Source organism: Neoarius graeffei, chromosome 13 (genome assembly GCF_027579695.1).
Source record: "Neoarius graeffei isolate fNeoGra1 chromosome 13, fNeoGra1.pri, whole genome shotgun sequence".
Classification (NCBI taxonomy): Eukaryota; Metazoa; Chordata; class Actinopteri; order Siluriformes; family Ariidae; genus Neoarius; species Neoarius graeffei.
In genome coordinates this window covers 62,904,664-62,919,467 of record NC_083581.1, presented here as the reverse complement: position 1 = coordinate 62,919,467, position 14,804 = coordinate 62,904,664, and the positions used below count along the sequence as shown (strand labels likewise).

Genomic DNA, 14,804 nt, shown 5'->3' with positions numbered 1-14,804 from the left:
AGCATACACACATTCCAGTTTATCGAAACACTTATGCCCAAGAACCCTCCAGATCTACTCCTTTAACAAAAGGCTTGACGAAACAAATCTGTTTTCAATGGAGATTTAAACACTGAGACTGTGTCTGAGTCCCGAACACTACTTGGAAGGCTGTTCCATAACTGTGGGGCTTTGTAAGCCTCTCATTTCACCGAGTACGATCTGGAAAAATCGCACGTGACTATGATCGCAGCTATGTTTTCCCATAGTCTCGGGCAAAATCCGTGCGACCTAAACCCATCATTTTCTGTGTACGCTCTATGTTCGATGTTATCTCGTTCGACCTTCGATGTGTACACTCTACCTGCGTCCTATACGCTCTGTAGATGCTTTACATACGCTCTACTTGTGTCTATCCACTCAATCTGATGTGATCTTAACACGACCAAGGCTCGTTCTGTTTGACCAATCTGCGACATAGAGTCGATCTCTCGGCAATCTATCCTCGCAAGTGCGCGACCTCGGCCGATCAAGGCTCAATCTTGGCCGATCTAGCTATGTACCAGTTGCAACGTACCCCCGTACGCTCAATTCTCGATCTTTTCTAGACAGATTCTCGCCTGAGCTACACGCAAATTTGTCACGGTCTCCCGGATTTGCGTGTGACCGTATAAAAAGGCCCGGCGATCGGTGGCCGACCCATCAGTTTTTGACCAGCCTTCGAAGGGGCAACATGGACCCAATCGCTCTATTTATATGACTTCAGTAGGCGTAGCTTAATCGGATTATGCGAAGATAGGTCGCAACTTACACGATGGTCGATCTTTATTGGTTGAAGTAGGTCACACCTTAATTCTCTTTATGCGCCCTATTTATGCGCCCTATTTATATGACATCCAGTATGCGTAGCTTTAATAGGATTAGGCGAAGGTAGGTCGCAACTTAAGCGATGTTCAATCTTTATTGGTTGAAGAAGGTCGCACTTTAATCCTCTTTAGAATCCAATCGTGCCCATGGGAAGAATAGGGAGCGTACGGGTCTAGGGAATGTCTGGGACAGGTTGTGCGGAGCGAGGCTTGATCGCAAAAGAGTGAGGCTAGATCGCACGGATCGAGTGAGTGTCGAGGACGGGCCGAGCAGCACAACCATGCGCGCAATCAGTTCTCGCTCGAGAAGACTGAGCATCGCTCATCCCCGTTCTAGCCTCGATTGTCTCTCGACCAATGCATCCTTTCCTCGACTTAGTTCGCTCTTTCGACGCTCTCTGTGCGACTTTTAGGTCGAGGCTCAGTTTTTTGACATGTCAAAAACTGAGCTACGATCTCTTTGTCGGGGAGACCATTCCTCGACCACGTGCAACCACAGAAGACCAAGGCGTGACCAACCCTTGGTCAACCATCGACTGCGTACGACCTGCGGTGACCAAGCCACGCTCTGCGATCGCAGCTCGGTCTTCTGGGAAGATTTCTCGGTGAAATGACCCCCTAAGACAGGGGTGTCAAACCTGATCCATAAAGGGCCTTGTGGCTGCAGGTTTTCATTCCAGCCATGCAGCAGCACACCTGACTTGGCTCATTCAATCAACTGAACTGTCTTCACACAGTCAAATACTTGCAGCCACACCCACCCTTGATTAAAGGGTGGGTGTGTCAGTTGATTGAATAAGCCAAATCAGGGTGCTGCTGCATGGCTGGAATGAAAACCTGCAGCCACACGGCCCTTTATGGATCAGGTTTGACACCCCTGCCCTAAGAGAAGGCTCTACCTCCTGTTGTACCCTTCATTTTTTTGATGTACCAACAAATAGCCTGCACCTTTTGATCTAAGTAGGTGTGTCAGGTCATAAAAGACCAGAAGTTTGCTCAGGTATTGTGCTGCGAGACCATTCAGTGCTTTATAGTTCACTATTAGTATTTTATAATCAATGTGAAATTTGATTGGGAGCCAATGCAGTGTAGATAAGGCAGGGGTGATGTAATGATAGGGGTTCTGGTTCAAGTAAGGACTCTTGCTGCTGCATTTTGGATTGATTGGAGTTTGTTTATGCACTTACTGTAACATCCAGACAGTAAGGCATTACAATAATCCAACCTAAAAGTAACAAAACCATAAGCTAGTTTTTTATCCCCCGCTGGCCGAAAGGCCCGAAGGGGGATTATATCATGGCAACGTCCGTTCGTCCGTCCGTCCCGGAAAGCGTACTCACCTTCTGAAATCAACTACTGTCACAAGTTTTTTTTTTTTTGAGGAATTTCACGAAACTTGACAGGATTCTTTGTGATATGTCTGTAATATGCATATTGCAATTTCGTTCAATTAAGTTGCGTTTTACGAGAGTTATGGCATAGTTGCCAACGGGGGATATTGTGCTTTCAGAACACTCTTGTCTGTATTGTGGAGTGACATGATATGATATTTCTTATTTTAGCAATATTTCTGTGTAGGTGTGTCCAAACGTGATTGGTACTGGATGTTAAGTCAGAATCGGTCAAATAAAATGCTTGTTTCTTTGTTTAATGTTTTTTTTCCAGTATTCAACACGCTGGTCCTGTTCTGTATAAAGCACATGCATGCTGCTTTAAACAAAATGCTAAATTTCAAAGCTCCAGACAAAGATAAAAAAAAGTAAGGGCACCTGCATGCTGATCATCTCAAGCCATGTTTCTATCATGGTTTCTTTTTAATAGTATTTATTTTTGCTTAATAACAAAATCACCCGATTTAAACGTATATACTTTTGCCAGATTAATATTGCCATCATCAAGTCCCAGGTGGCAGAAGAATCAGCTTGATGTCAAAATGTACCTGAGTGGACTTGTCCAGGTATGTATCATTTGTGCTTTTTTTTTTTGAAGTTTGTCCTTTTAGTCACACACAAGCTGTTGCAGTGTTTAACATGCTGATATCTGCTCTGAAATCTGACTGTTCACAGCTGCTCTCCAGTCTCACCCAGTCCACAGTCATCGCTGCTGTACTCCGCCATGCAAACCAGATGGTGCTCCACTTCCTGTGTCTGCCCAAACAGACCCGACACTTACTGAAGGTGAGAGTGCTCGGGTTTTTTTTTCCCCCTCTCCTAAGTTTATTAGTGTGAAATGTGAGTGTATGCATAGAGATCTTGCAGTCACGTGACCGGAAAGTACACAGCCGCCATCTTGTCGGTAAAAAAACACTGCTGAATACTGCTGCACTCGTGTACAGAATGGATCAATTTCAACCGACGGACTACACGGCTCATTTTTCTAATGAACAGATAACTAGATATGTGTCTAAAATTAACGATCTACAGATTAGTGACCCTTATGGCTTACCGGACGTAGTTTTCACGACCGTGTCAGTGGATATTGAACTGCCAGCGGAATACCCAGACGTGTATAATTACCTCATTAACTTTCCCTCGCTGTTCAGTGGTGAAGCACTGCGTGCTTATAAATCTCTGGACAGTTATCTTTACAGAAATTCAGGATTTGTCAGCCGCGGCATCTTGTAAACAAGAAAATAATCCTCATTGGACGGGTAAGTCACTTAAGTATTGAGTATAGCACTGACCAGCCAATTATAGAATAGAATAAGGTAATTCCAGCTGTAATTCCAAATCGTCCGTCTTGTTTACCATGGATCTGGCGTTGGAGAGGTAAAGGTTTAGCAGTGGATATTTGAGTGGCTGTTTTCTGAGCTTAGTCAACAGGCCAGGCGGCTCTGCAGCCTCGCTTTTGCTTCCGCTCCCGACTCCGCCTCCTTCGCTTTGCTTCCGATAACAATCCACGGAGACCCCGCTGGTCTCGCTATCTCGTCTGGAATGTTGTGCATGCGATGGAAATCGCTACAAACCGTCATTTTCTGCTGGAAACCAATGTCCAGTAAGTCCATACGGTTGTAGTGGATATTGAAGTCCGGTACAGACGAACACCACGCAAAAATACACACAAAAACACAAAAAACGTGCACAGGTAGGGAGAGCTTGTAGCCGCAGCCGTTGTAATAGAATTGTATATAGTAGAGTTTTCCAGAAGAAAAGGTAGAAATAGAAGCAGAAGTAGAAGGCGGAAAATGGCGTTTGACCGACAAGATGGCGTCTGTCACAATCTGGATCGGCTGTGACGTCACATGCAAGTGCTCCATACATGCAGTAGGGGTGGGCAAATCATTAATTTATTTATCTGACCCACGAGACAAGGAAAAGCTCCAGGGTGTTGCTCTGTCTCGTGTTTTCGTTGCTCAGTAACCTAATGCCGCTTTTCCACTACCAATGCGGCTGAGTTGGGCTGAGCCGTGCCGTGCTGAGTTGGGCTGAGTTGAGCTGAGTGGGGCTGTTGGAGTTGCATTTCGACTACAACCGTGCTGAACCGTGCTGGCTGGAAGTGGGTGGACACATTGGGTGGAGTTAGCGAAAGTGGGTGGACGTCACGTGATGTCGTTAAGCAGCGCAAACAGTGACATCAGTGATCTTTTAAGCGGTAGTCTCACGACCCGAATAGTAAACAATAAACATGGAGGACATGGAGTCGGTAGTGTTGCTGGTCTTGGTTCTGTGGCTTGTTGTCACCGACAACGCCAACAGATACTGGCAAGAGCGTATAGATGAGGCGAGGCGCATAAGGCTTCAGAAATTCTCGTAATTCGTAATTCTTCTTCTTCCGGGTTTACGGTGTTTACAGATCCCAGCATGCTCGCGGGGCGTGTGTGGGCATGTGAGGACACTCCTCCTCACCAATCAGTGCACAGGGGAGTGTCTGCTCACGCCCCCAGCCTCACTCGGCTCGCTTTGGCTCGCTTCAGCCCCACTCCAAAACGGTGCGAGTTTTAGGGGCTAAGCAGGGCTGAAGCGAGCTGAGTCGTGCTGTTTTTTGGTAGTCGAAACGCGAGCCGTGTCGGGCTGAAGTGAGCTGAAAAAGGGTAGTGGAAAAGGGCCATAACTGACGAGGCTAAATGTGGTAGCTAACATCATGTAGTAAAGTATGAGCTAGTTAGGTGCATTAATACAAACTAAGAGGAATAAAAGAATATGATCATGTCGTACATTGCATTTGTATCTTGGACAAAAATGTTGAATATGTCAGCTGTGAGATGTGGTGTTCTGTCTTCACATCGTATGTGAAAGATGATATTTAAGTCTGCATAGTTGCTTTATTTTCTTGAGATATGTTTAACTACAAGGACACGTTGCTCTAGCAGGAAAGTTAAATGACTTTTTTTTTTTGGCTGGACTTTATTTTGCTCAGTTTTGGCTGGGTAAATATGAATAAAATAAAAGCCCAGACATGTGATCTGCTTCTCCCAGGTGCCCGATCTGGTGGTGAGCACTATGATAGAAAGATATTTTAAGACATTTCTAAGATGCACGATGTGCAGCATAATAATAATAAATTATTATTATTAAAAGAGAACTGAAGGCAAATTTTTAATCAAAATTCTATTTATCTCATTTTATTAAATACCGGAATGCATTTTTGATCGCTATTTTGTCACTGCTAGAGCAAGTTATGAGCGTTTGAAATATGCTATGTAATACATCAGTCCATTTGTCAAAGCGATGGCCGTAAACAAGGTTCGTCGAGACCTGTGCGAGACATCGTAGGACGGAAGTAAAATGTACAGCAGAAATCAAAGTGACCGACATCTGCCAACGTTGTCAAAAGACGCGCGCGCTCTCTTTCGAATGCTGATGTAATCAAGCCGGAAGTTTTGTTTGTTTTGATAGCAATCAGGAAAGTTTGAAAAAAGTAGGCAGTAATCGTCATTTAAACTCGTTTTTGTGCAATATTTCGTTTGGAAAACGGTTTTCAAAATGGCGGCACTGACACCTGGCTGACACTTCACGTTTCAAAGTCTCGCACAAGTCTCGTGAAGATCGTGCGGATAAGCGACGCCTGCCGTGGACCAAACGAACTAAATTCAACATGGCTAAAAACCGAATAGGCTGATAAGTGTAACATTTAATTGCAATTAGTTGTCAATACGAGTCACGAGATAAGGTTACTAAAACCGAAAACGTAATTGAATAACATGTTAATTAAGAAATAATGCAAGTTTAAACATGACTTCAGTTCCCCTTTAAGAAGAAGAAATAGGAGTAATAATATCCAGGGTGTTTCAAAAAAATTTGATATCATTTCACAGTTTAATAACTTTGCCAATTCTCATTCAGTTGACCTCAAATTTTAACAGCATGTGTGGAAACATCAAAATTTTATGTTTAATGTTTTTATCTTTTTAGGTATAGAAATGCCATTCACTGGAAAAGAAAAGGCGTATGCTCGAACACAGTCAAACAAGTTGAAAATTTGTGAAATCGTTCCTGGACTCCACATACCTTTTGAATTTCTCATTCAGATTTTGAGGAATAAATCTTCTATTGCTCAACATTAAGCCTGTTCAGTTTCATTTACCTAGATTATGTAGTTTCTGGGATATTTACATCTCAAATAATATAAAAAATTTTTTTAAGCACTCTGTATAAGTTTAATATAGATTTCCTAACAAACTGCCAGCAGTTGTGTTGCATTACAGATGCCCCTTTTCCACCAAAGCAGTTCCAGGGCTGGTTCGGGGCCAGTGCTTAGTTTGGAACCAGGTTTTCTGTTTCCACTGACAAAGAACTGGCTCTGGGGCCAGAAAAACCGGTTCCAGGCTAGCACCAACTCTCTGCTGGGCCAGAGGAAAGAACCGCTTACGTCAGCGGGGGGGGCGGAGTTGTTAAGACCGACAACAATAACAAGACCGCGAAAGATCGCCATTTTTAAGCGACGAGAAGCAGCAGCTGTACAAACGCGAAGTCATCCATTATTATTATTGTTGTTGTTGTTGCTGCTGCTTCTTCCGTGTTGTTTTTGCTTCGATATTCGCGCCAAGGTTTATGCAAACGTAGCGACGTAACTGACGTATACAATGGCGTAATGACGTATACAGTGACGTAATGACATGGTTCCGCTTAGCACCGCGAGCTATGGAAAAGCAAACTGGTTCTCAGCTGGCTCGCAAGTTGAACGAGTTGTGAACCAGCACTGGCCCCGAACCAGCCCTGGAACTGATTTGGTGGAAAAGGGGTAATAGTAAACCTAAAAAAATTAGTTTTCATTAATGTGTAATTGGCTTGGAATGATGGTATTGGGGGCGGCACGGTGGTGTAGCGGTTAGCGCTGTCGCCTCACAGCAAGAAGGTCCTGGGTTCGAGCCCCGGGGCCGGCGAGGGCCTTTCTGTGTGGAGTTTGCATGTTCTCCCCGTGTCCGCGTGGGTTTCCTCCGGGTGCTCCGGTTTCCCCCACAGTCCAAAGACATGCAGGTTAGGTTAACTGGTGACTCTAAATTGACCGTAGGTGTGAATGTGAGTGTGAATGGTTGTCTGTGTCTATGTGTCAGCCCTGTGATGACCTGGCGACTTGTCCAGGGTGTACCCCGCCTTTCGCCCGTAGTCAGCTGGGATAGGCTCCAGCTTGCCTGCGACCCTGTAGAAGGATAAAGCGGCTAGAGATAATGAATGAATGAATGAATGAATGATGGTATTGGGAATTGCCAAGTCCGATAGGTTCTAACTATCTTGATGAATATCAAGTTGGACGATTTAAACATCTGTTGGAAAATGTGTTCTATGCAGTTTTAAGATCTTCACAAATGGAGTGTGTTGTATATTGTGGGCTGTTTGTGGCCACAATATCCGGCCACAGGCCAGGCCGAATCAGCTTATGCGATCACCCGTCGTCCGTCCCTCATCGTCGTCTGTCCACAATTTACAATAATCGCTGCTGCTCCTACAGGATTGATTGGATTTCTTTCAAACTTGTATACAACATTACCCAGTTGGGTGTGCATAAAAGTTGTCAAGTTGAAGAAACCTGTATTTGTACACTCAAGCACAGTGAAATTCCTCCTCGGCATTTAACCCATCTGAAGCAGTGAACACACATACCCAGAGCAGTGGGCAGCTATGCTACAGCGCCCGGGGAGCAGTACGGGGTTAGGTGCCTTGCTCAAGGGCACTTCAGCCATGATACAGAGGGAAGGGAAAGTGCTGTTCATTCACTCAACTCCCCTCACAGTTCTCCTACTGATTCCAGGAATTGAACTGGCAACCCTTTGGGCCCAAGGCTGCTTCTCTAACCTTCAGGCAATGGCTGATCATGTTGGTGGCGCCACCTGTCATATTTATGATTTTATGGGCGTCTGAAATTTCAAACTCGCACACAACAGCAGTGGCCGGTATGAGCTACAGCCTCACTGAGGCTATTTTTTTTTTAATTAAACTCCACCTAATTTGAATTTGATATGAACTGTAATAACCCGCTGTATGACTTTGGTGCAGAGCAACAAAACATTTTCTTTGATGAATCTTCGTGTCCCTTGTACATGCTGCTGAATAGACAAAGGCGTGAATGTCTTCACTCTCGAAACTTGAGTGGTGGTTTAAATTGAGAAAATGACACACTGTGACTTAACACCGAGCACATGCACACGTCGTTTATATAATTTTATTTCAATATTATAATGTACTTAGTTGCAGCTAATAATGCGTTATGTTTACAGTCCTGACTTCAGTTTTTCAGCATTCTTGACTTTATTAATAGGTAATTTAATCAAATCAAATCAAGTTTATTTGTACAGCGCTTTTAACAATAAACATTGTCGCAAAGCAGCTTTACAGAATTTGAACGACTTAAAACATGAGCTAATTTTATCCCTAATCTATCCCCAATGAGCAAGCCTGTGGCGACGGTGGCAAGGAAAAACTCCCTCAGACGACATGAGGAAGAAACCTCGAGAGGAACCAGACTCAAAAGGGAACCCATCCTCATTTGGGCAACAACAGACAGCCTGACTATAATATTAACAGTTTTAACAGATATAACCCTCAACTGTCCTCATGGGGCCGTCCTTCACAGGAGTGGGGCGATAAAACTCCGACCAGACACAGGGCACCAGGATGGATCAAGCAGGTCCGAGGGGCAGAAGAGGCCAGCATCTCAATCCCAGGATCAACATGTAACTCAGAGGGACAGATGGGGGGGAGAGAGAAAGAAAACACGTTGTTAGGTATGCCCTAAAAATGACAAGTATTAAATCTGTGTGGTAGGCTCGCAGAGACGAGAGTCTTTACATCAGGCATAACACACAATGGCATGTTAATATGGTAAAAAATATATCATGACCTGCTCTGGCTGGATGCTTGATTGGGTGATGGGAGCACACTCCTCAGCAATGATGAGATGCAGAGTTTAAAGTGCATATCCTGGACCAATTTTGTTTTTTTGTTTTTTTTTTATATGAAAGTATGTCCCTTTACACACTCATCCAGAAGGGTAATTTTGCACAAGGTCATCTGTCTACAGCAGAAAAAAATAAAATAACAAAATGCGTCTGGAAAAATCCCAAGGGAGTCTGGAGCCAGATTCATGACGTTACCTGCGGAAGCGCCAGCAGGCTGCGCGAGCTTTGCACAGTTTCAGTGCACAGCCTGTGTAGACCAAGCGCTCCCATTTCTCTCTCATTGTCCGGTCTTTTGGGGAAACGATGAGTACTAATCCCATCAAGATTGGTGTTGCTACACCCTCCTACGATACATCTGTTACCCATTTTAATAATTACGCGATAACGTTGAAGAAATTTGCAGAAAACCACCACGTCGTTTTCTCATAACCAAACCAGCGCTGACGTAGGATTCAGAGGGAGGCGTCCCGCACGCAACATCACGAAAATCAATGTTTCCAGGGAAATCCAAATGCCAAGTTTTTTCAGAGGCGGACCAATTCGCCTCAAATAGCTTGATTTCAACTGAATTTTTCTGGTATTGCGCAAGGTAAAAAAAATTGCGTAAAATGTGACAGATATTTGACCAAAGTTTAATATAAAATAGGAGAATTACATTGATCTTGCTCCTGAATTTACCCATGATATGCACTTTAAGCAAAAAAACATCTTGTCTAAACACATTTACAGCTTCAGTCGACTCATAACCAGTCTCGGCTACTTTTTTTTTATATATGTGCACGAAATGCATTACGTGTCTAGCCACACCCCCTCTTTTCCCTCCTCAAAGCCACAGATATTACTATCATCAATCAGCAATATTTAATGTTTAAAATAATGGTGTCCATAGGACACCATTCATCATATCCACGACTGCTTCAGGATTAACCTGACTTCATGTTCTGATATCACTCTTCTGTTTAATGGCAGGAGAAATGTTATTCCAAACAGAACTTTATGCCTTTAAGTCAAATTATACCCCGCTGTGTCCTGGTGTTGCTGTGAGCAGTCGGTTAGTAATGAATCGTGCATCTAGGAGAGCTGTACTGGGGTTTACATGGAGCTTGTCTTGGTAGTGCAGTTTTGGATACTAAAATGATTAAGTAAAATATAAACCGTCAGAATTCTTGCTGTTTATTTATTATTGCATATACAAAATTTTTTCCTCTGTTTCTCTCTCTAGCAACTGATAAAGCAGTGGAGTACAGGAGAGGAGACAGTGCGAGTACTGGCCTTTCTGGCCATCAACAAGATCTGCCGTCACAAACAAAATGTGTTCCTAAACACCGTCCTCAAGGTAAACCAGCCCCACATCCAAACTTTCAACACTGGAGCAACAACTCGATGAACATACAGTGACAACCAGCAGTCATTACTTTCTTTACTAGGGCCTGACCGATAATGGATCTTTGGCATCAGTAATGATGATAAAAAAAAAAGGTCTGTGATTTCTGATAACCAATATTATCAGCTGATACCCACCCCTTTGGGGGGAAAAAAAGACAAACGTTCAAAAAGAAATATATTAAAATGTTATGACTAGTACTAAAATGGTGAAACAGGCCTAAATGGACATGGACAAAATATTTTTAACCATGTCCATAACAGAACTACTTTTAATTAGGCGCATATATAAACACCATAGATATATTCATCTGGAGCCATGCACGTTTATTAGTTCCATGTTTTCAAGTTATACCCTACAGCCAAGAGTCCAAAAAAATTTTAGGATGCTGTATAATATGGAAATAACAGGGATGAGAATTTTCCGCGGAATTCCGAGTTTTTCCCGCTGAAAATGTCATTTTTGTGAAACGTGTAAACCCGTTGAGAAAATTTCGGGGGGGGGGTAGGGGTCGGCGCAAGGCGAGGCCAGGGTTCCCGCGGGTCCTTAAAAAGTCTTAAATACAACTTTCGGTTTTCAAGGCCTAAAAACGTCTTAAATTGTTTGGAATGACTGGAATTTTCGAAAGGGAGGTATTAAATTTAATCTTGGACCGAACGAGTGAAATGTCTCCATCCGGTTTGGGGTATTTTTTTAACTGTAATTTTAAAAGTGACCCGCGTACCTTTTGGGGGCAGCATTGGTTCTGTGCGTCTTCTGTGTGTTCCGTAGATCAAGAGCTAACGTTAGGAGGCTACTGGAGGCAGTGTGGTGCGGTGCGGTGGTTGTGAAGAGTGAGAGATGCGCGGGTAGCTTACATGGGCGCTAGAAAGCGTTGATAATTATGGGAAGATGTCTGTTTAACAACCAGTGGTTGGGGGATGACAAATACCCCCAAACTAAGGAGGAGAATCGTTTGCGATAAAAAGCGCTGGATCGCACAAATGTGGCAGATCACAGAATCCAGGGACACATGTCTGCCCGGGGGCATTTTGAGTTATTGACAGATTCAGAAATGTTAGGACTAGGACTGTTTTGGCCTCTAGAGGCCGCTGTTATTTCCTTTTCATGTCGTGTTTATTTTGGCCTCTAGAGGCCGCCACTGTTCCTGTGTTTTGTGTTTGTGTTAATTGCCTAATTATCTTCACCTGTGTCCTTAATTAGTTTGTCTATTTATACCCCTGAGTTCAGTCCTCTTGTCACGGAGTCTTTGTGCTGTTATGTTTATCTCCAGTTTCCTTTGTACTGTGTTTTTTGATCTTCTTAGCTTTTGTATTTTTGCACTTTGCTTTTCTTTTGGATTATACTCTTTGGTTTTTTTTGTCTTTTGTTTTGCCCTGTATATAGTGTATATAGTTTAAATAAACCTTTTGATTCTTTTTCTACTTCCGCCTCACGCCTCTGCATTTGAGTCATCCCCCTGGTGGCCTAGTGGGGGTTTGCTGGATTATCACACCAACGAACCAGGTTCGAATCCCAGCAAAACCCTAACAGAAAGACTCCGTCATGACCGACTCAGCAGAGGCTGCTTCAACTGTCTACCCGGCCAACCTTCAGGGAATTATGGCAGCTTTGACACGCTTCGGAGCGACCATGGACGCTCATGGACGTACGCTCACCAGCCAACGTGAGGCCCTCGCTCGCCACGAGGAACTGCTTCAGCAAATTGGGAAAACCCTGGCACAGCTGACATCTCTGCCTGCATCTCCTGCTCCTGATCCAGCTCCCACTCCTGCTCCAGTGCCTCCTGCAATGCTGCCTTCTTCACCTCGCGAACCCAGCCTTCCTGCACCACAGAGGTATGACGGCAAGCACAGTGAGTGCCGAGAGTTCCTTACCCAGTGTCAACTCACCTTTGAGCTTCAGCCTACCACCTACACTACGGATCGCCGCAAGATTGCCTTTGTGATCACCTTATTAGCTGGTAAGGCGCGAGCCTGGGCTACTGCTATCTGGCAAAGACAGGGACCTGAGTGCTTTGATTTCCAGCTGTTTTCTGAAGAGATGCTTCGGGTCTTCGATCAGGCAGACATCAGTACCGACGCAGCCCGAAAGCTCATGTCCATCCGGCAAGGAGGAAGCGTCGCAGATTACGCCATCTCGTTCCGAACACTCGCAGCAGTAAGTGGATGGAACGAGACTGCCCTGGTGTCAGCCTTCCACCATGGTCTGTCTGACCCCATCAAGGACGGTCTGGCCTCTATTGGATGCCCAAGTGACCTCGAAACCCTCATCTCACATGCTATTCGTCTGGACAACAGGATGAGAGAACGCCTCCAAGCCTTGAGCCCCCCCAGCCTCCCTACCTCTACCTGGAGACCGTCTACCTCCTTCAGTGACTGTCCAGAACCCATGCAAGTGGGTCGTACTCGCCTCTCCGCATCTGAGAGGGAGCGCAGAAGGAGGGACAAGTGCTGCATCTACTGTGGCAAGCCTGGTCACTTCCGAGCATCATGTCCCGAACTCTTGGGAAAAGGACCGCCCCGTCCAGCCGAGGGAGGGTTGTGACGGGGCCTACCCTCTCTCCCGGACTCCCTGGCCAAGGAATCTACATCCCGGTCTCCATCTCCTGGGGTGAGTCTGTCCACTCTTGTCAAGCTTTGATAGACTCAGGGGCGGCTGGGAACTTTATGGATATTCACTTCGCCCAAAGCATCAATATACCTACTGCACCTCTTGAAGTCCCTCTGTCTGTGTCTGCCCTCGATGGCCAAGCGTTAGGTGATGGAAGAGTCACCCAAGTTACTTCTCCAGTTTTCCTCCAGTCTCAAGGTCACAAGGAAGAAATATCCCTGCACCTGATTCCTTCACCTGAGTTCCCAGTTATTCTAGGCCTTCCTTGGCTTACTCGCCACAACCCTCGCATAGACTGGGTAACAAGCCAGGTTGTGGAATGGGGCCCTGCATGCCATGCCTCTTGTCTGCTCTCTAGCTCTCCTGTGTCTCCTGCCGAGCCCCCTGATCTCACCGAGTTATCTCAAGTTCCCACAGAGTACTGGGATCTCAAGGAGGTATTCAGCAAGAGCAGGGCCGCCGTTCTTCCTCCGCACCGGGCCTACGACTGTGCCATCGACTTGCTCCCTGGGACTACCCCTCCTCGTGGCAGACTGTTTTCACTCTCTCAGCCAGAACGCAAGGCCATGGAGGAATACCTCAAAGATGCCCTGGTCTCTGGGTTTATTCGACCCTCCACTTCACCTGCTGGAGCCGGCTTCTTCTTTGTCGGCAAGAAGGATGGGGGGCTCCGACCATGTATTGATTACAGGGGCCTGAATAAGATCACTGTGCGCAACCGATATCCCCTTCCGCTGATGTCCACAGCTTTCGACCTGCTCCAAGGCGCCACCGTCTTCACCAAGTTGGACCTACGGAACGCATACCACCTCATCCGTATCCGACAGGGAGACGAGTGGAAGACTGCCTTTAACACCCCGTCTGGGCACTACGAATACCAGGTGATGCCCTTCGGACTCACCAACGCACCAGCTGTTTTTCAGGCCCTAATCAACGACGTCTTAAGGGACATGATTAACCTATATGTTTTTGTCTACCTCGACGACATCCTTATCTTCTCCAAGACCATGCAGGAGCACCGCCACCATGTCCGCCAGGTTCTCCAGAGGCTGCTACAGAACAATCTGTTCGCCAAGGCCCAGAAATGCGAATTTCATGTTCCCGAGGTCTCCTTTCTGGGATTTATTGTACGGACAGGCCAACTCCAAATGGACCCTGCCAAGACCCTGGCCGTCCGGGATTGGCCTACTCCCAAGTCCGTTAAGGAGGTTCAGCGGTTCTTAGGATTCGCTAACTTCTACCGCAAGTTCATCAGGAACTTCAGTTCTGTGGCAGCACCCATGTCTGACCTCACCAAAGGGACAGGTGGATCTTATGGCTGGTCTCCTCAGGCAGAAAAGGCGTTCAAAGACCTCAAGGACCGCTTCTGCACGGCACCCATTCTGGTTCTCCCGGACACCTCCCAACCATTCATCGTGGAGGTGGACGCCTCGGATAGTGGTGTCGGCGCGGTGCTCTCTCAACATTCGGAAGGAAAGCTGCACCCCTGCGCTTACTTCTCCCACCGCCTGAGTCCTGCTGAGTCCCGGTACGATGTGGGGGATCGAGAACTGCTAGCGGTCAAACTGGCCCTTGAGGAGTGGAGGCACTGGCTGGAGGGAGCACAACATCCATTCCTGGTTTGGAC

At 45.7% G+C, this 14,804-nt stretch overlaps 1 protein-coding gene across 3 annotated transcripts in view; it reads left to right on the top strand.

Annotated features, from left to right (window-relative positions):
- Positions 1 to 14,804, top strand: part of noc2l (NOC2-like nucleolar associated transcriptional repressor) — a 152,046-nt gene that overhangs the window by 27,815 nt on the left and 109,427 nt on the right. For all 3 annotated transcript variants that reach the window (XM_060938295.1, XM_060938296.1, XM_060938294.1), the window contains exons 6-9: positions 2,511 to 2,604; positions 2,724 to 2,802; positions 2,912 to 3,022; positions 10,403 to 10,516. In XM_060938295.1, the coding sequence (XP_060794278.1) occupies positions 2,511 to 2,604; positions 2,724 to 2,802; positions 2,912 to 3,022; positions 10,403 to 10,516 (398 nt within the window). The remainder of the gene's footprint in view (positions 1 to 2,510; positions 2,605 to 2,723; positions 2,803 to 2,911; positions 3,023 to 10,402; positions 10,517 to 14,804) is intronic.